Here is a 21,791-nt window from a genome sequence, read left to right on the forward strand (position 1 = left end):
ACAATGTAGTTTCAATTACTTGTGTCTATTTCATAAAACAGTTATAAAAAACAGCGCATGTATTCTCAGTCCCAAAAATATATATTGCAAAAGTATTTAAAAAGTGATTAATGAAACTCACCATACTGTATTTTGTAGTAAAAATACATATGATGACATTGAACAACTGAACAAAGTAGGGTTGGCCTTGAATTAACGAACCTATATCATTTATATATATATATATATATATATATATATATATATATATATATATATATATATATATATATATATATATATATATATATATATATATATATTAAAACATATAGTCGTAATCGAATAAGTTTATATATATAATATATTTATATTTCTTATATTCTTTTCTTTTTATAATAAAATATTTTGTTATGGTATATGTGTTAAACATATATATTTATGCATTTCATTTGTTTATCAAAATAGTAGTTCTAATTATACTAAGTTAATATTAGTAAAAATAATGATAATAACATTAATAATACACTTATGCTAATATTAACTCTAATATTGATTATAATAATAATATCAATAATAATACTTGTAGGAATATTAATTTTACTTGTTAATGATAGTTATGATACACATTTTAGTCATTACTTAGTAATAATAATAATAACAATGATGATACTATATAATAATAATAATAATAATAATAATAATAATAATAATAATAATAATAATAATAATAATAATAATAATAATAATAATAATAATAATAATAATATAAATGATAGTTTTATAAGTAAATCTTACAATAATGATAATAATATTTTTTTTTCTAAATGAAAGGTTTAGTAATATTAACAGTATTAATTACAAATAGATTAATAATACTAACATTAAAAAAAATTATGATACTAATACTAATATAATGATAACTTTAATAACCAAAATTTTAATGATAATAATACCTAATTGATAAGGTTAATAATAATGTTAGTAATACTTTTTAAAAAAAAATTATACTAATGATGATAACGTCTTTAATACTTCTAAATATAATTATGATATTAGTAATTATATTAACAATAATAATAGGTGATGATAATATTATTAGTAATAATAACAATTATACATTAATAATTATAATAGCAATAACAATAGCAATTGTAATAATAATAATAATAATAATAATAATAATAATAATAATAATAATAATAATAATAATAATAATAATAATAATAATAATAATAATAATAATAATAATAATAATAATTAAAGTTGTATACCCATTAAGAAGCCCTCCTAAAAAGATTTGTCCCGTACGAGACTCGAACCTGTGATCTCCCGCTACTATACCAACACTCACGACCACTCTTATGTTCCCATATTTCCTGATTTAAAACTCAACCTAATTCATATAATCTGTTTTCTGTTTACACCTTCTTCTCCAATTCACTATCGATCAGACCTCAAATCTTTACTAACGACCAGTTGATCATTTGATTTAGGACTCATTACATAAATTATAAACGCTTATACTGGGATAAATTGTTTTGAAAAAAATAAAAATAAAGGAACAACCGGTATACTGCTCGTCGCTAATATATAAAAAAAAATCAAACTTCGAATTCGAGGATGTTTTAGCAAAAGGTTGTAACACGAAAAAGATTGTAAATAGGTCGTAGAAACTTTCTGCATATTCAATTTAATCCAATTCATCAAAATATTTACGAATTTCACTATGAACACAAACTTTGACTTTTTTAGAAATTACTTTTGACTTCAAAATTCTTGATCGATAAGAAGAATTTGAATCTGAGATTTTACAGGTAGTTTGAGAAGGAGATTCCTAATACAACTGAAATTATAGATTTTGAAATACCAAACGAATTCAAGTTGTTGTGAAAAAGCTGTACGTGCAGGGTAAAACAAAAAAAATAAATAAATAAATATATAATCTGTGTTCTCCAATTTGATTTACAATGATCATTTACATTAAACATAGGATATAAACATTGGAAATCAATTGATATAGATGATGTGGAAGTTGGCATTTTATTCTCAAACAAAGAGAAAAAAATAAACGAGTACAGCAAGAATAATAATAAAATCTAAAAGGTGATCTTGATTGGTACTGAATGTTGAGAGTGATTGGGCTTCACGAGAATAATAGAATAGAGAAGAGGGGAAATGAAAGATACTGAAACTATCAGATAATATTTCGCATAATTTTATATATATCAGTATTTATTTTATAATTGTATATATATGTATTTATAAATTACAATTAATCTCATTACTTATAACTATATTAATATATAAATCTTATAAATATAACTATATTAATAATACTCTTAATATAATAAATAATAATAAAATTTATAATAATATATTAGTAATAATATTATTATTATTAATGATAATGATAATAATAACTATAAAATTTATAATAATAATAATAATAATAATAATAATAATAATAATAATAGTAATAATAATAATAATAATAATAATAATAATAATAATAATAATAATAATAATAATAATAATAATAATAATAATAATAATAATATATTAATTATAATAATACTAATATTATTAGTGATAATAATACTACTAGTAATAATACTATAACAATTTACATATATTACATTCGTATCTATAGACTATATATTTAAAATAATATTACTAACACTAGTATTTTTTATTAATATTAAATGTAATAATAACCTTATTATAACAACTATATTTATAATAGAAATTGTATATTTTAATATTACATATTATTGTTTAGGTAGTACGGCTAAATAATATACATCACATAATAACTTATAGTAAGTATTAAATTTTATACATTTAACATATATTAAAATATACATATAATAATAATTATATATAGAAATCATATAATTATATATAGAAATCTAATTATTATATGTACTTGCATTTATATGTATATATTTTTATTTGCATACAATTGTTCGTGAATCGTCGGATATAGTCAAAGGTTAAATGCATTCATATAATAGTTCAAAAATTTTGAGACTCGGTCTAACAGACTTTGCTTATCGTGTCAGAAATATATAAAGATTAAGTTTAAATTTGGTCGAAAATTCCCGGGTCATCGCAGCAACTACATCTATTATTGCTGCAAAACACTTCTGTTTTTCTGTTTCTTTATGCTACTGCCACTGTTCCAGTTTCTATGGGGTTAAAACCACGATGAAGATGATAAGCTATAATGAAACTAATTGAATTTTTGACAATTTAAAAGTTTAACAACTTGATGTATGGAGTATTAAATTACATCGATTATCAAATTCTCGGTGCGGGACCAATTGAAGTATATTGGCCGACAAGTTATTAAAAAAATACTCCACTTGATTTATTTTATTCGACTACTGCACTATGGATGCTCTTTTCTGTTTTAAAAATGAATTCAACAACTGGATGGATATATGATTTAAGTTGTAGGGCTGTGTAATCAAAATATCTATTGGGCCGAATTTTATATTTTGTTGGACCGAAGTACTTCATCTTCTGATGGGCCGAGGTCCATCTCAAATGTCTGATGGACCGTGAACCAGTTTTGATTAAGTATGTTGGACTTAATGAAACGATGATAATGTTCCATTATGATGATGATGTGATCATCAAAATGATGATGACGATGATGATAGTATATGAAGAAGTGATACAGAAGAAAATATAGGTTCAATAAAATTTGGTCAGTGTTTTAATACAGAAAGAAACAGATGGAGGAGTGGTTTAGGGAGTGTTGGGGTTAAGCAAGAGGTCGCGAGTTCGAGTCTCGTCTGGGGCATTTCTTTTTAGAAAAAGCTTGGAGAGGGTATACATTTTTATTTTATTTCTAACATTATTATTAGTTATTATTATTATTATTATTATTATTATTATTATTATTATTATTATTATTATTATTATTATTATTATTATTATTGTGATTATTATTGTTATTGTTATTATTAGTATTATAATTATTATTATAAGTATCATAATTGTATTTATTATTATTATCATAAAAATAAGTATTATATATTATTATTATTATTATTATTATTATTATTATTATTATTATTATTATTATTATTATTATGAGTATTACTTATGATATTATTATTAATTTTAAAACTTTAATATTATTATCATTATGATGAAAAGGTTTATTATTATTATTATCATTATGAAAATAATACAAATTATTATTATTTTCGTAAATACCAATATTAGTATCTTTTTTTAAATAATAAAATTGTTAATATTAACATAAGCATTATTATTATCATGAGTAATATTATTATGTAATTACTAAAATCATTATCATAACAATCATTAATCGTAAAATTTATATTATTATCATTAATATCATTATTATTATTAAAATGATTATCATTATTAGTATTGTTATTATCCTTATTATTATTTTTATTAAAATTATTATTTTACTATCATTAAAACTATCATTCTTATTACTACCAGTATCATCTATATCATTATTATTAAAATAATTATGATTACTAAAATAAAAGTTTTAATGACGTTATTAAGGTTATAAGTATAAAAAAATAAAGATTTTATATATTCAAATATAATTAGTACACATAATTTAACCATTCTAACATTTATATATATAAAATGAAAATATATAAAAAAATAATGAGACTTATAAATTATTAAATATATAAATTACATCACTAATAATAATAACATATTTGTTCGATTACAAGTATATGTGTTAATATATATATGAATGATATAGGTTCGTGAATCCGAGGCCAACCCTACACTTGTTCAATGTCGTCATATGTATTTTTACTACAAAATACAGTATAGTGAGTTTCATTTGCTCCCTTTTTAAATGCTTTTGCAATATATATTTTTGGGACTGAGAATACGTGCACTGCTTTTATAAATGTTTTACGAAATAGACATAAGTAATCGAAACTACATTCTATGGTTGGATTATCGAATCGAATATCACTCTTTTTAGTCTGGTAATCTAAGAATTAGGGAAAAGACACCCTAATTGACGCGAATCCTAAAGATAGATCTATTGAGCCTAACAAACCCCATCCGGGTTACGGATGCTTTAGTACTTCGATTTTATCATGTCCGATGAGAGTCCCGGAATGATGGGGATATTCTAGACGCGTTTTGTTAATGTCGATTACCAGGTGTTCACCATATGAATGATTTTTATCTCTATACAGTTTGTGCGAAATGCCTGATATGAGATGTATATTGAAACGAAAAATGAAAATTTTGTGGTCTGTTAAAATTATGGAAATGAATGATTATGATAAACTAATGAACTCACCAACCTTTTGGTTGACACTTGAAAGCATATTTATTCTCAGGTATAAAAGAAATCTTCCGCTGTGCATTTGCTCATTTTAGAGATACTACTTGGAGTCATTCATGGCATATTTCAAAATACGTTGCATTCGAGTCGTTGAGTTCATCAAGAATATTATTAAGTCAATTATAGTTGGATATATTATGAAATGGTATGCATGCCGTCAAATTTCGTTGTAAAGAAAGTTTGTCTTTTAAAATTGAATGCAATGTTTGTAAAATGTGTCATATAGAGATCAAGTACCTCGCGATGAAATCAACTATTGTGAATCGTTTATAATGTATATGAACGGGTCCTTTCATGATGGACTTGTTTTCTGTAAATTATTATTATCTAGATGGAAAAAGGTCGAAAAATTAATAACGTTAGGCTCAAGAATCAATTGATTTCGTTATCGTATGCTCTAGATATGTTAGATTGAAGTTTTGTTGTGATCTTGCTATGAATCCAAATTTTCTGAGTTGTATGCTTTGTGAATTAAGTTATAACATGTTAACCATTGTATAGAGGAGTTAAAAACACTAAAGTTAGACTAGGATTTCATGCGGTTTGGATTTGTATAGCTTCCGTTATGCTTAATTGACTGCACATGAAAAACTAATTTGCGCGGTAACTTAAAATAAATGTTTAAGGCTATTTGATGCGTGATATTGTATTAGGTCTTTGCATATCTGGAAAATTTACTTTTTGTAGATTACTTTTCATCTATGCCTTGCATCATTTGGATTTGTGAAACTTGCGTAATGTGCGTGCGAACATAGTAACTTGTATGCTGTCCAAATCTGTAACATATGCATCTTTTGCTCTATAAGTTGACTTGTGCATGCTTTGGGACCTTGGCCTTCTGAATAATGAATCTACATGTTATGTGATAAATGTTTAGTTTATTGCAACCTCTGAAACTTGATACATCACTACAAGAAAAACGGCCTTATAGGACCCCCACAAAGGTCCTATTATGTACTCTAATAGGACCTTTGAGCTGATAGGACCACTAACGAAATGGTCCTCCACAGTGGCGTCCCAATAGACTAATAAGGGTCCTAACAACATATTAGGACCTTATTAGAAAAGGGCTTTAAAAATGTATAAGAACCCTTACGAAAGGTCCCATGAACATATTAGGACCTTATTCTAAGGTCATATAATGTGACATCTAATATGTTAAAACATATAAGTACTTTATTTAAGGGTCCTAAAAACATATGAGGATCTTTAAAAAGGGTCCTAATAGCTGAAAAAAGTTTATGAAACCCATGAATAAGGGTTCTATAATATCATTAAGGACCGTTAGGAAGGGTCCCATGAACATGTTAGGACCTTATTATAGGGTCATATAATGTGACTTTTAATATTTTAAAACATATATGGACTTTATTTAAGGGTCATAAAAAACATATCAGGATCTTTAAAAAAAGTCCTAATAGTTGAAAAAAGTTTATGAAACCCATGAATAAGGGTTCTATAATATCATTAAGGACGTTTAAGAAGGGTCCCATGAACATATTAGGACCTTATTATAGGGTCATAAAATGGGACTTCTAATATTTTAAAACATATAAGGACTTTATTTAAGGGTCCTAAAAAACATATTAGGATTGTTTAAAAAGGTTCTAATAAGTTTATGAAACTCATTAATAAGGGTCCTATAATATCATTAAGAACCACACAAATAGGGTCCTAAAATAAGTTTTTTGAAACCCATAAATAGGGTCTTATAAAATAATTAAGGAGCACACGAATAGAGTCCTAAATACTATATTGCGACCTTTCGATAGAGTCCTAAAACACACAAAAAAAGGTCCTAAAAAGCACATGTTAGGACTGTTAATGAAGGTCCTAATATCCTAACTAAGATGATGATACTCTTTTTAGAGTCCTATAATATAATTATAATTATTTACATTATAAATGGGTCCTAAAACATATATTAACATATAATAGGATCCATTAAAAAGGTCCTAATATCTCAACTAAGATTATGGAACCCTTTTTAGGTCTTATAATATAAATATTTACAATACAAATTGGTCCTAAAAACATATATTATGACTTTTTAAAAGGGTCCTTAAATCTCAAAGTAAAATTATGAAACTGATTTTTGGGGTCGCGAAAATCAGCTATAATGATCATGATAAATATAAAATAATCATGGGCATGATATTAAAATTATAATTAAAACAAACAAATTCTATAAATGAAATTGACATCCAAAAACTGATTTTATTTAACAGCAAAATCAGAATCTCGGATATGTTTCATCTGGAAGTAAACATAGTTACAAAAATCAAATATAAAAGTCTAGTAACATCTGGCGATAATAATAAAGAAATAAACACATGAATCCTAAGAACAAGCAGATCGATCATGAAGAAACTTCTTAATCAAGAGGTACTACCTACAAAAAAAAAATATTTCATATGTTACTTTTAAACCTTCGCGTTAATGTAACTTATAATAACAAAAGTACACTTTAAGAAGGTCATACCTCGACAAAATTTCTTGGCCATGTAAAAACTTGTGCCTATAGCATCAATAATTTTGTCCATCTGTGCATACGGCCTAACCAACTCTTCTTCTTTTTGAATTGTCACCTGAGGATTAACCGAATAGTATCTTATGCTAATCTCTTTCCCTCCCACCACCTCTTTTGGATCTAAACTCAAAACCCATCATCTTGATACTATGTCAACCAGCTTGTGAATGCTCCTCAGATATACATCAGACCGAACCTGAATATCATTTTACAGCAAAACCCACCTCTTTTGGATCTAAGCAACGATTTCTTTTTAGCAACGTGTCTTTATTTATCATACTAGGTTATTACTATTGATGTAAACAAATAGTGAGTCAAGGCAATCAACTACTCTCATGAAGTAATAGCAACACATAAACATTTGTAATTGCAAATACGTTACCTACAGTAGAAACACAACTGAGTAACAGCTACAACCTTTATTGAAAAAACAAAACATGAAAAAATAAAAATAAATAAGCAAGAAGCAACGAATCAAGTAAAACATAAAAGAAAGCATATAAACCAATAAGTATTGTATTAATAATGAAACCAAGCACACTACAAACAAAAATGCTAAAAACAAAAGCATAGAACAAGTATTGAAAGTTAAATCTTGAAACATTTCTCTCTACAAATATGATGATTTACTCTGTAGTTACAACATCTAAATGCATCATTAGTTTTATGAGCATAATTAGTAATTAGTAATAAGTTCAAGAATTGTAAAACTATTTGGTCGTAGCCGATCTCAAAAGGGTTATGGTTCATATTTCGTATAGTGAACAAATTAGAAATAATATCAAAACAAAACAAAACATAAGAAAATAAGAAAACAAGAATGTTCACAAACTTACAACCAAAGACAACATGATACATAACCAAATCAAAATAACATAACCAGCAAGACCAATGCCTAAATAAAAGAGCTAAATAAGATTGTTTACCTCATAAGCAAAACATGCATAACACCAATTAAACCTTCAAATAGCAAGCACTGACACATATCTTTCATAGTTGAAGAATCCTCTTAGGAAAATAGCCCAGTTGACGCAAAAACCGCTCTGATCACCACTCTTATCGATATCCCGATGCTCAGACCAAGAACCTCTCTTTCATCTTATATTGCACTAGCTTCAATAACCAACAACATACACACCTGCTAAAATACTAGAGTTATATGTTACATACAAGCTACAAGTCAAGATATAGACTATTTACCATATATACGTATATCACAACTCATAACAATTCAATTTGCATATCAAAAACATATTTTTAAAAGCACAATGATTCACGAAGAAATTCATAATAACGAAAACCAAGTTTCAAATTATAAGTAGCAAAAATGAAGAGAAACTATCGAAAGGATTAAAAGCTACTTTCGATTTTCTTAACACAAATGATGATAACAAGGTTGAGGTCAGCCGCGCGCTGCTGCGGAGACCTCAAAAATCGATTTCGATGCATACTACGATACTATACATTATATCCAAGTACTTATTGATTTAATGCATTGGGTTCCCTCAAGTGTTTTGAGTGTTGCTGATACTTGTGGGATGCTTTTGCTGCTGCTGCTCTACTCCAGTTGCAGCTGCTGCTTCTGAAAATGACAAAATTTGTGGTGACATTTAGTGTATAAATAAATAAATAAATAAATAAATATATATATATATATATATATATATATATATATATATATATATATATATATATATATATATATATATATATATATATATATATATAGGGGCAGGATCAATGGGGAAGTAACCAATCGGGGGAAAGCGGGGGGAAGCAAAAAAAAATAAAAATTTGTTTTTTTTTTTTTTTTGAATTTTTTTTTCCGGCATCAAGATCACACGAAAATATGAACATTTAGAAGAGACACTTCATGATGAATGTTATTATTTAGGCGGGAAAACGATCGACAAAAATAACATTCAAGATAATATTGTTCGTGAAGAATATGAACGTTTTTTTTTCCATGTTTTATGAAGTAAAATTTAGCCCGATTTAGAGTTTAGGGTTTAGGGTTTGGTGTTTTGGGTTTATGGAATAAACCCAAAACACCAAACCCTAAACCCTAAACCCTAAACCCTAAACTCTAAACCGTTCGTGTTAAAAACTCAATCTAAATCCTAAATCTAAACCCTAAACCCTAAATTTCTAAACCCTAATATCTAAACCCTATAAACCCTAATATCTAAACCCTAATATCTAAACTCCAATAGCTAAAACCTCAAAATACGCTCGAAAAACACGATAGTTGTTATATATTACTTCTTCGAGCGTTTTCCCGCCAAAATAAAAACATTTATCACAAAGTGTCTCTACTAAATTTTCATACTTTCATCTCATCTATAATGTTCGTGAACAAAGTTTTTTCAAAAAACGAAAAAAAAAGTTTTTGCTTCCCCCCGCTTCCCCCCGAATGGTTACTTCCCTCTTGATCCTACCACTATATATATATATATATATATATATATATATATATATATATATATATATATATATATATATATATATATATATATATATATATAGTGGTAGGATCAAGAGGGAAGTAACCATTCGAGGGGAAGCGGGGGGAAGCAAAAACCTTTTTTTTTCGTTTTTTGAAAAAACTTTGTTCACGAACATTATAGATGAGATGAAAGTATGAACATTTAGTAGAGACACTTTGTGATAAATGTTTTTATTTTGGCGGGAAAACGCTCGAAGAAGTAATATATAACAACTATCGTGTTTTTCGAGCGTATTTTGAGGTTTTAGCTATTGGAGTTTAGATATTAGGGTTTAGATATTAGGGTTTATAGGGTTTAGATATTAGGGTTTAGATATTATAGATGAGATGAAAGTATGAACATTTAGTAGAGACACTTTGTGATAAATGTTTTTATTTTGGCGGGAAGACGCTCGAAGAAGTAATATATAACAACTATCGTGTTTTTCGTGCGTATTTTGAGGTTTTAGCTATTGGAGTTTAGATATTAGGGTTTAGATATTAGGGTTTATAGGGTTTAGATATTAGGGTTTAGAAATTTAGGGTTTAGGGTTTAGATTTAGGATTTAGATTGAGTTTTTAACACGAACGGTTTAGAGTTTAGGGTTTAGGGTTTAGGGTTTAGGGTTTGGGTTTATGGAATAAACTCAAAACACCAAACCCTAAACCCTAAACTCTAAATCGGGCTAAATTTTACTTCACAAAACATGAAGAAAAAAAACGTTCATATTCTTCACGAACAATATTATCTTGAATGTTATTTTTGTCGATCGTTTTCCCGCCTAAATAATAACATTCTTCACGAAGTGTCTCTTCTAAATGTTCATATTTTCGTGTGATCTTAATGCCGGAAAAAAAAAATTCAAAAAAAACCAAAATTTTTTTTTTTTTTGCTTCTCCCCGCTTCCCCCCGATTGGTTACTTCCCCATTGATGGAAGCGGGGGGAAGCAAAATATATATATATATATATATATATATATATATATATATATATATATATATATATATATATATATATATATATATATATATATATAAAATTTTACTTCCCCCCGCTTCCCCCCGATTGGTTACTTTCCCATTGATCCTACCACTATATATATATATATATATATATATATATATATATATATATATATATATAGGGGCAGGATCAATGGGGAAGTAGCCAATCGGGGGGAAGCAAAATTTTTTTTTTCGTTTTTTTTTTTGAAATTGTTTTTTTCCCGGCATCAAGATCACACGAAAATATGAACATTTAGAAGAGACACTTCGTGATGAATGTTATTATTTAGGCGGAAAAACGATCGACAAAAATAACATTCAAGATAATATTGTTCCTGAAGAATATGAACGTTTTTTTTTCTTCATGTTTTGTGATGTAAAATTTAGCCCGATTTAGAGTTTAGGGTTTAGGGTTTAGGGTTTGGTGTTTTGGGTTTATTCCATATGACCTGTTATCGAGGGTGTTAGTAGTTGAACATTATAAGAGCACAAATCTGATATTTCTTAGCCTCTCCAAACATCTAGTTACTCACAATCATATTATATTAAGAATAAGTCGATAACATTTAGTACGTTTGAATTAAAACACAATATAGTTACTCAATTATCAGTAATATAGGAGCACAAATCCAGCAGATGAAATCAAAAACTGAAATGTACAGGGTCGTTACCAAATCAGCAATTTAGCAGTTACATAGTTTTTCAGTTTATGACTTGATAAGATGCTACTAAAGGTTTGATGTTGCTCTTAGATAAAACACAGAGGTAGTCTCAATCATTTACCAGCAAACTGAGCAGCCATTAGCTCAATTTAGGAACTACAACACCTTTAATAATAGTGAAATCAATAGCCCTAGTTTTCCAAAAAAATTATTCTTAATAGTCCCGAAAAGAGTTAAAGTACAAGAGATGAAAACAGATTTTACACAATAAAGGTTGAAGCTATAGTCAATAACAAACAAAACCCATTTATCTCCAAAAGAACCCTGATTATAACAGCATAACAGATTGAAACCAGGACATTTTTGCAACAAAACATATACTGTATTAATTTACATATGTATAATCAACGAAAATATTTATATACACTGCCATAACAACAATCATCATGACCAAATCTGTAGGATGGAATGCAGAGAAACCAAAATATACGATAGAATAATAGACAAAGTTGGGGCAATTTTCTGTTTATTTCTTGAATGAAAAACGGATTACAAAACTCTTAACTAAATGAGTAAATGATTACATCTATTTAAACTGGAAATAAAATAACTACCCTACAGAAATAGTGGAGCATTACTTCACGTTATACCCACGTTTCCTTTTATTATGTGATCTCCAAATCACTTCCATATAACTCGTTCAAATGCATACTAAGTCAAGGTTTGACCCAACAATCACCTCCTCAAACTTGACTTGTCACCTTAAGATCTTTCAATCTGCCTCTCTCTTAACTTTGAGGACCCATTTCAGCCCTATAGCCCTATGACCTTTTGGTAGTTCAGTAAGTTGCCACGTGCCATTATTCTCGATCGATTTTAATTGGGCTTCCATTGCTTCCACCCATGCGTTTTCGTTTGCTGCCTCAAGATAATTTGTTGATTCTTCACCTATAAACATCAGCTCGTCTTCATATAACCCTTCACCATCAACATAATCTTCCAACCAACGAGGACGTTGTCGGTTACGAACAAGTGTGTGATTTCTTCGCTCTACTACACCATTTTGTTGAGGCGAGTAGGGGGCTGTCAGTTGTCTCATTATCCCCTCCTGTTCACAAAAATCAGAAAATATTTTGGAGGTAAACTCCCCTCCACGGTCAGTTCCCATTTCGACTTGCTGTTTGAACAACACAAATTTTTCAAACGCCTCATCTTTTGATTTCAGCACATACACCCACATATAACGACTATAATCATCAACAATTAATAGTAAATGTCGATTACCTCCCAACGTCGGTGGTATTATCGGACCACAAAGATCAGCATACAATCGTTCGAGTGGACGACTCGCATGCCAGTTAGCTACCTTAGGGAATGGACACCTTGCTAGTTTTTCCACCATACATCCTTCGCAAACTTGAGTTGGATGTTTCAATTTTGGTACACCCCGCACCATATCCTTTCGCACCATGGACTCAATAACACGAAAGTTGACATGCCCCAAACTAGCGTGCCATATCCATGCTGCTTCCTCAATGTTTGCCATTAAGCAAACTGGTTTAGTCGGGTTCAAACTGATCTTGTACAATCTGTTTTGAGACCTCCTGACTTTTAGTATCAGTTGGTTAGCATCATCATGAATTCTGAGAAATTCATGTATCATCTCAATCTAATATCCCAGTTCGGTCAATTGACCGAGGCTCACTATATTGCTATTCAAGGCTGGGATATAATAAACATCCATAACAAGCAACTGATTACCATTCTTGCAAGGGAATAAAATAGACCCTTTTCCAGCAATTTTAACGCTTGACCCGTCTCCAAAACATACATGACCTGTTGTTCTTTCATCAAGCTCAGAAAACGCGTGTTTCATACCTGTCATGTGGTTACTTGCTCCGTTATCTAGGTACTAAACGTCTTTCTTCGCCTCTCCTTCGTTTTCATATTTGCTTGGGAACACCTTTTCTTCATTCAACATAACCATTGAATTTGATTTCTCTCCACATACACTGAGCAACATTGCATGTTCTTCCTCCTATGTTGCACTTAGATTGGCCTCATCATTCTCCTCTTCCTGATTTTTGCACTCAGAAGTGTAGTGTCCATAATTTTCGCAATTAAAGCACTTTATATGCCTTTTATCCTTCGTTTTCTGGTAGTTACTACCACCTCTGCCACGTCCTCTCCCACACCCACCATTTCGACCACCCCGATCATTGTTGGTGGAACCACGACCTCTACCTCCTGAGCTCGTGTCACTCTTTGAGTTCTTTTGAGTGGACGTGTCTGACTTTGCCAATAACAGACTATTTTCTCCATTACTATTACTGCTTCGAAGGTTCAATCTATCTTCGTAAGCCTTTAATCTACAGATTGCTTCCTCAAACGGCATTTTATCGACATCTGCATATTGTTCTATGGACGCCACCGACTGAAGATATCTATCAGGGACAGAATCGAGTAGCTTTCATACAAGTACACTATCTTCAAGGGTGGCTCCAAGGCTGGTGTATTTAGAGAGCATCCCGCTTAGCTTGCCAGCGAACTCATCTATAGACTCACTGTCTTTCATTCGCAGCCCTTCGAACTCACTTTTAAGAGTATGTAATCTCGTCTTTTGTACACGATCAGCACCCAAATAACACGTCTTCAATGACTCCCACACCTCCTTAGCCGTCTTGTTCTTTGCCACCTGCAATAGAACGTCTTCAGGAACCGTTTGAAAGAGAAAGGCTCTCGCTAACTTACTCTGTTTCTCATCCACCGTCATCCCGACTGGTGTTTCAATGGATTCCCAAAGTCCATGGGCATCCAAGATAGCTTCTACACGGATTGCCCAAGTGGTGTAGTTTGTGGCGGTTAATGTTGGGCACTGGAACGGTACATTGCCCTCCTTTCCTGTATGAGATACAATTGACATATCTTCTGATCGGATATATTTTGGTATGAACCAGGTTGTGCTCTAGATACCAAATGTAGATGGAATGCAGAGAAACTAAAATATACGATAGAATAATAGACAAAGTTGGGGTAATTTTTTGTTTATTTCTTGAATGAAAAACGGATTACAAAACTCTTAACTAAATGAGTAAATGATTACATCTATTTAAACTGGAAATAAAATAACTACCCTACAGAAATAGTGGAGCATTACTTCACGTTATACCCACGTTTCCTTTTATTATGTGATCTCCAAATCACTTCCATATAACTCGTTCAAATGCATACTAAGTCAAGGTTTGACCCAACAAAATCAACATATATAAAAACATAATTATTAAACATGGGAAACAATACGTACTTCTAGTGGAACACAAGCTTAAAGCACCCATATGCATCTGGTAGCATATATGTGATCCCCAATAATATGCAAATACATTAACTTCATTTTATTCTTCTGTCATCGATATCAGCAGAAACATCGACAACAATCCTCACTACACGCTTAAACGCAAAATGTAAACAATTTGATAAAACAACCCGACTAAGTGTTGCGTACACAAAATCGAAAGCCGGATCAGTTGGCCAGGGAGAAGCATGTTCCCAATTAAATCCGTCAAAATTACCACTGCTACCGCCAATAAATTTACCGTCGCTGCCTCCGAAGAATCCGCCGTCAGCACCTCTTTCGTCGACGGATAATCCACTGATTTTCCGTTTCCTTTTAACACGAAAACGTATCCGGGTGTGCCTTTTAAGTATTCTGCTAGGTTTTACCGGCGGTGGAGCGATGGCGTTGTTAACACCTATTTCCTGATGAGGTAAGGCTTAGTATGTCAACAAGAGACCAGAAGTGATCTAGCTTTTAGGAGGGCGGAGTGTTGCCGATTGATTTTTACCCTCGGGAAATAATCCCTGCAGACCCGGTACACAAGTGTAAGAATTGTGGGGTGGCTTAATCAATCTGTCGTCCGCAGAGCGTATAAGTGCTATCCGGATGACTTTTAGTGAGAGAAAGTAGAGAGAGAAAGAGAGAGGTGAAGTCTCAACTCTCAAAGTTGTCAGAATGTCTGAACTTGTGTAAAATGATGACCCAAGGGGTCTATTTATAGTGTCAGATCTACCAGATTTGTTTGGGGACACGTGTCAAATGATGATACGTTCTGTTACATGTGCTCCGAAATTTATGCTAAATGCGGCGCTCTCCGGCCAGGGCTTATGCGCTAGGCGGCCTTCAGGGCTTACGCATGACGGAGCAGCCTGTACAGCGGAGAACGCTGGACGGACAATCTCCACAAAACTGTTGTTTCCAGCCTTCCTGATGCTACTTTTATGCAACCATTATGCCTTTTATGTGTGTATACGATAGGATACACCATTAAGTCCCCCCAGTTTAAGGACTTAAGCATTTGAAAAATGATTAAGTTGTTAAACTTTTGATAACGCATGCCAACCAAAATCTTCATATTTCACCTTTTCCTTTCGCATTAGGAATCACACCACAGGTATTAAATGATAGGCGAATTTTACTGACAACATGATGATTGCTAAAATATCGCACGCGCCTCTTAGCTGTAAAAGGACTCTTCGATGTACTCACCTTTTTATCTTGTCCTTACACGTGTGTGGCTGAAAACAAAACCTCCAATTCACCACTAACTACAGCTGTTATATCTTCTTACTTTTAACCATCATAAACCCTAACCGATAATTCACTTTTACAACTTCCTTCTACAGTATTCATCTTCTTCCATTAATGCCTTCTTTATTTTCTGTTTCATTAGAACATTAATGGCAGTCATAAAGGATGTTGCAGCTATTCCTAGCAGAGTAAATGAGAGATATTTAAGCGAACTACTACAACATTTCCCTAGATTAGCTGGTGTTGAACCAGTGATTCCTGCAATTAATGCCAGAGCCTGTTCACCGCCCCCTGGCAAAGTTGCCATTTATGGCCATTCAATCTTCAGATTTTGCTTACGTTTACCATTTACACCCTTCTTCTTAGAAGTTTGCAGATTTTTCGGTGTTGCTGTTGGTCAATTCGAACCAGCATCAATTCGAAAGATCTTGCTTTTTGAAATGTATTGTCACGCAAGGAAAATTGAGCCATCAATTCGAATATTTTGTCATCTGGTACGCATAGCACGCCATGAAAATGGTTGGTTTACATTCAATAAAGTTCATGGGTTTCTGAAACCTGCAGTTGATCATCCTGGCGATAACTGGTATGCTTCATTTATTTTCATAAATGAAGATGTAATTGATAAACAATACTCAGCTACTCGAGTATGGCGCAAATATTCGCATAACATTTCTGTTACCTTTCCAAAACTCGTCACCAAAGAAAACCTTTTGTTTAAGAAGATTAAAGCTGACCAAATTAATGATATTAAATATGGGGAACACATGCTTTCGCTGACATCCATGAGCCAAGATTGGGATATCTCTCAAGGTTATGCTTGTATTCTTGCTGGGAAAAAGAGTAAGCATTTACTTTTGCTATATATGCTTAAATAAAATGTTCTTCTGTATTTATCCATTTAATCACTGTGACGCTTTAATTTTTTGCAGCAATTACTCCGCTTACCGCTATACGATCATCATGTTATTCACAGCTTACTTTTAGCACTGAGAAAATTATTGATGATACCCCCAAAACAGATGAAGTGAGGGAGGAGGAAGATGAAGAAGAAGAAGAAGAAGAAGAAGAAGAAGAAGAAGAAGAAGAAGAAGAAGAAGAAGAAGAAGAAGAAGAAGAAGAAGAAGAAGAAGAAGACATAGGTATGAATCGGATTGCCTCTAGAGAACGTCGTACCTCGGGTAATGAAAATGACAACACTGAATTATGCAAAATTCCATACCAAAACCTGTACTTGTTTTCTTACATACCCAGTACTGGTGGATTTTATAATCCAAACCCTTCCTTATATTTTATGACACCTTTGAAATGTTGTGAAGCATATTGTAACTCTTTTATAAGTAACAATTTTGCTTTATCTTTAACAGCTAGTGCATCACATCAAGACACTATTTTAGCAACTCTTCCGCCTTCCGCCAAGAGGAGAAGAACTGGTCAAATTCCTTCGTCATCTGCTCAACAGGGAGCTGTCCCTAGTTCTTCTCAACAACAAATTACGCTTCCCAATCTTGTCACAAACATGCTCTCTTCTCTTTTAAAAGGACCACCACATTCGTATGAAGATTACATGACTTTTCTGAATGCCATGGTGTGTCCTTCACTAGCGCAATTTTTTAGCAACTTATCTTATGCAGATGCCAAGAAAGTTAATGCACAAAGCATTATTCTGAACATTGCTTCTGGTTTGAATGACCTTCAACGCCTATCTGATTTGCAGAACAGTGAAGTCACTACAAATAAGGAGCTATCTGCTGAAAAAGAGAAAGTAACCAAGGCTGAACGAATAGCCACAGAGATGAAGAGGGAATACGAGACAATGAAGAGGCATTACGAAAATTGCAACAGTCAGAGGGCGGAATATAAGGAGCAAGTTAAAGTACTATCTTTTAGAGAAACACGGTATCTGAGCAAAATTGATGAACTAGTGAAGGAGAAAGAAAAATTAGTTGAGGAAAATAACATATTGAAGGAACAGCTTAAAGCCAAAGAGGAGAACGAAAAACGAATGATAACTGGCATTCCTGCACTTGTAGAGCGTGTCTTTAACTGTTAGGCACTATCTCACAGAATCCGTGAGTTTGTCCGCCTTGCAAAATCTGCTGAACGGTTAAATTTTTTCAACTTTATGAAGAAAAAACTACCAGAACTTCCAAATCCTCTTCCCGAGGTAATCACATCAAAAATTAATGAAAATGCTATTTTAGAAGCTGATGAAGCCGGTGCCTCAATAGAAAATATAAAGTTTTCTGATCTTGAAAATCTGTGTAAAAGGCCGGATGTAACAATAGATGATGTATTGAATTACACTCCACAGAATGAATAAAACATTATGTTTTTATACATCTGCTTTTACATAACGCTTAATATTGCATTTAGTTATGTATATTAGAAAGATATGATGTAACTTAGTAAGATTATTGTAATGAACAATGTTCAAGATACTGAGATTGTACGTTGCAATCATTATAGTTATGAATATTAAAAACATATTCTCCGCCATACGCCTTCCGTCATGAAATTCATGAGGAAAAGTTATGAATTATTTTCGCCTTTAGATATTTTGCTGGACACTATGATCCGTTTTCTGTTTTGTTTTGTATTTTGTGTATATGTGTCATGACATTTTTTGTAGATTCGTTTCATCGCTTCGATGTTTTAGTGAGTTCTACATGTCTCACTATCGATAAATCCATTTTGAGTATGATTGTACTTCTACCACCGAAAGGCTCTCTTTCTTTCTGCGGGTAGGGATGACACACAGCTATGTGACACCTGGGCTAAAAAATCCTTGTCCGGATAAAATTTGAAAAATATTGCCATAAGAATAATTGCTATTATTCATATTCTTTAAAGAAATTTTTACATTTATGACTATATCTCATGCATTTGACAGTTGATCAAGCTGTCCATGCATATAGTGCTACGCATAAAATTTCTTTAAATTCATTGCATTCCAAGCTCTTTCATATTGCTCGCCGGAAGGCGCAGCAAGCATGTAGGATCCGTTCTGATTTGCTTTCGTGACCTTATAAGGTCCTTCCCATTTTAGGGCTAGCTTTCCAAATTTGATTTGCCTGCTTGCTTCATTATCACGTAGCACTAAATCACCTACTTCAAATTGCACATGCTGCACTTTCTTGTTATAATATTTTGCCATTTTATGTTTGTGATCCGCTTGCCGGATGGCGGCCATCAACCTTCTTTCCTCCAATAAATTGAGATTCTCTCTTAACGCCTCAGAATTAACCTCAACATCAAATGCCATAATGCGTTGCGTTGGCACACATATCTCAGCCGGTATCACTGCCTCTGTTCCATACACCAGACTGAAAGGTGTTTCCCCCGTGCTCCGCTTTGACGTCGTCCGGTGTGCCCACAAAAGATTTGGCAATTCATCCACCCATCCAGTTTGACTTAGACCTAATGCCAACAACAATTTCCTTGTTGGTAACCTCCACTTGTCCGTTCGCTTGAGGATGAGCAACAGATGTAAAATTTTGTTTGATGCCCAGCTCTTCACATCAACTCCGAAATGGATTTTCTGCAAATTGCTTGCCGTTATCGCTAACTATTTCATTTGGCACCCCATAACTGCATATAATATCATGCCAAACAAATTTCTTGACATTTTCTCCTGTGATTTTTGCTAAAGCCTTTGCTTCAACCCATTTCGTGAAAAAATCGATTGCTACCACCAAGAACTTAGCATTACCAGTGCTCCTATTGAATGGCCCCACAATGTCAATAGCCCATTTACAGAACGGCCAAGCGGATGATACCGGTATCAAGTCATACTTTGGAAGACGCTGAATTGTTCCATGCATATGACAATTCTCACATGTTTTGATGATTTCTGCAACATCCCGATAAAGTGAAGGCCAAAAATACCCTTGTCGCATGATCTGTGACGCCACAGTACGAAAACCGGATTGTTGCGAACAGACTCCCTCATGCATTTCTTTGACCACCTTTAACGCTTCATCATCGGTTAGACACCTTAACAATGGACCATTGTATGATTTTCGATAAAGGACGCCACTAACTATTTCATACATTGGTGCAGTCACTCTTATTCTTCTTGCTTTCGCCTTATCAACAGGTAACCATCCGTCATGTAAATATCTCAAATACGGAGTCATCCAAGTTTCCTTAGCTTCTTCAACTATTGCAATAATTGGTTTTCCATGTATTGATTTCTCCTTAAGTTCTTCAACCAACACTCGTTTGTGCAAATGATCAAATGTTAACGTGGCTAACTTGCTCAAAACATCAGCTTTTTTGTTCTAATTTCGAGGGATTTGCACGACTTCAAGGTTATCAAATTTCTTTGAAATTGCTTCCACCAAATTTACATATTGCCTCATGGATGCATCCCTTGCATCGAATGTTCCATTAACCTGCTGGGCAACAATTTGAGAATCAAAATACGCTCGTAAATTTGTTATGCCCATTTCTACCGCTATGCGGAGGCCGGAGAGTAACGCCTCATACTCTGCTTCATTGTTTGAAGCATAAAAACAGAATTTCAGTGCATAAGTATATTCTTCACCGTCTGGACTTGTTAAAACCAGCCCTGCACCTGTTCCCTCTTCACTGGATGCCCCATCAGTGTGTAACTCCCACTCATGCTGTGATGGTGCCATTTTGTTGTCATACTCTACTTTTTCATTTGTCTCCAACAGGAAATCTGCCAAAATTTGCCCTTTAACTGCATTTCGTGGAGCAAAATTGATTTCATACTCCCCCAAACCGATGGCCCATTTTGCTAAACGGCCAGATGATTCTGGGCGCCGGAGTATTTGCTTCAATGGTTGATCTGTCAACACTAAGATGGGATGACCTTGAAAATATCTTCGTAGACGTCGTGCAGTATGCACAAGGGCATAAACCATTCGGTGAAGTGGTGGATAATTTGTTTCACTAAGCTGCAACACCTTGCTAACAAAATATATGGGCATTTGCACGCAGCTCCGTTCTGCGATTAGAACAGAACTTATTGCTTCCTTTGAGGCAGCTAAGTATAAAATTAGGGTTTCCCCCTCTTTTGGTGCTGTTAACGTAGGTAATGTTTTTAACAACTGCTTGATCTCTTGGAATGCATTTTCGGCTTCCGCCGTCCACATAAAATCTTTTTTATTCAGACAGCCCTTTAACACCTTCATTAATGGAAGTG

At 32.3% G+C, this 21,791-nt stretch overlaps 1 protein-coding gene across 1 annotated transcript; it reads right to left on the minus strand.

The window, feature by feature from the left end:
- Positions 1 to 14,071: 14,071 nt before the first annotated feature.
- On the minus strand, positions 14,072 to 14,956 carry LOC139849313 (uncharacterized). Its single transcript, XM_071838973.1, has 2 exons — positions 14,510 to 14,956; positions 14,072 to 14,467 (listed from the first exon to the last, which is right to left on the minus strand). The coding sequence occupies exons 1-2, from the start codon at positions 14,954 to 14,956 to the stop codon at positions 14,072 to 14,074; spliced, it is 843 nt and encodes a 280-aa protein (XP_071695074.1).
- Between the last annotated feature and the right edge of the window lie 6,835 nt (positions 14,957 to 21,791).

This window comes from Rutidosis leptorrhynchoides, chromosome 5 (genome assembly GCF_046630445.1).
Source record: "Rutidosis leptorrhynchoides isolate AG116_Rl617_1_P2 chromosome 5, CSIRO_AGI_Rlap_v1, whole genome shotgun sequence".
Classification (NCBI taxonomy): Eukaryota; Viridiplantae; Streptophyta; class Magnoliopsida; order Asterales; family Asteraceae; genus Rutidosis; species Rutidosis leptorrhynchoides.

Coding starts and splice junctions, on each gene's coding strand:
- LOC139849313 (XM_071838973.1), bottom strand. CDS start 14,956: ATGTCAATTGTATCTCATACAGGAAAGGAGGGCAATGTACCGTTCCAG. Junction 14,468..14,509: donor CCCTTGAAGATAGTGTACTT/GTATGAAAGCTA, acceptor AGATATCTTCAG/TCGGTGGCGTCCATAGAACA.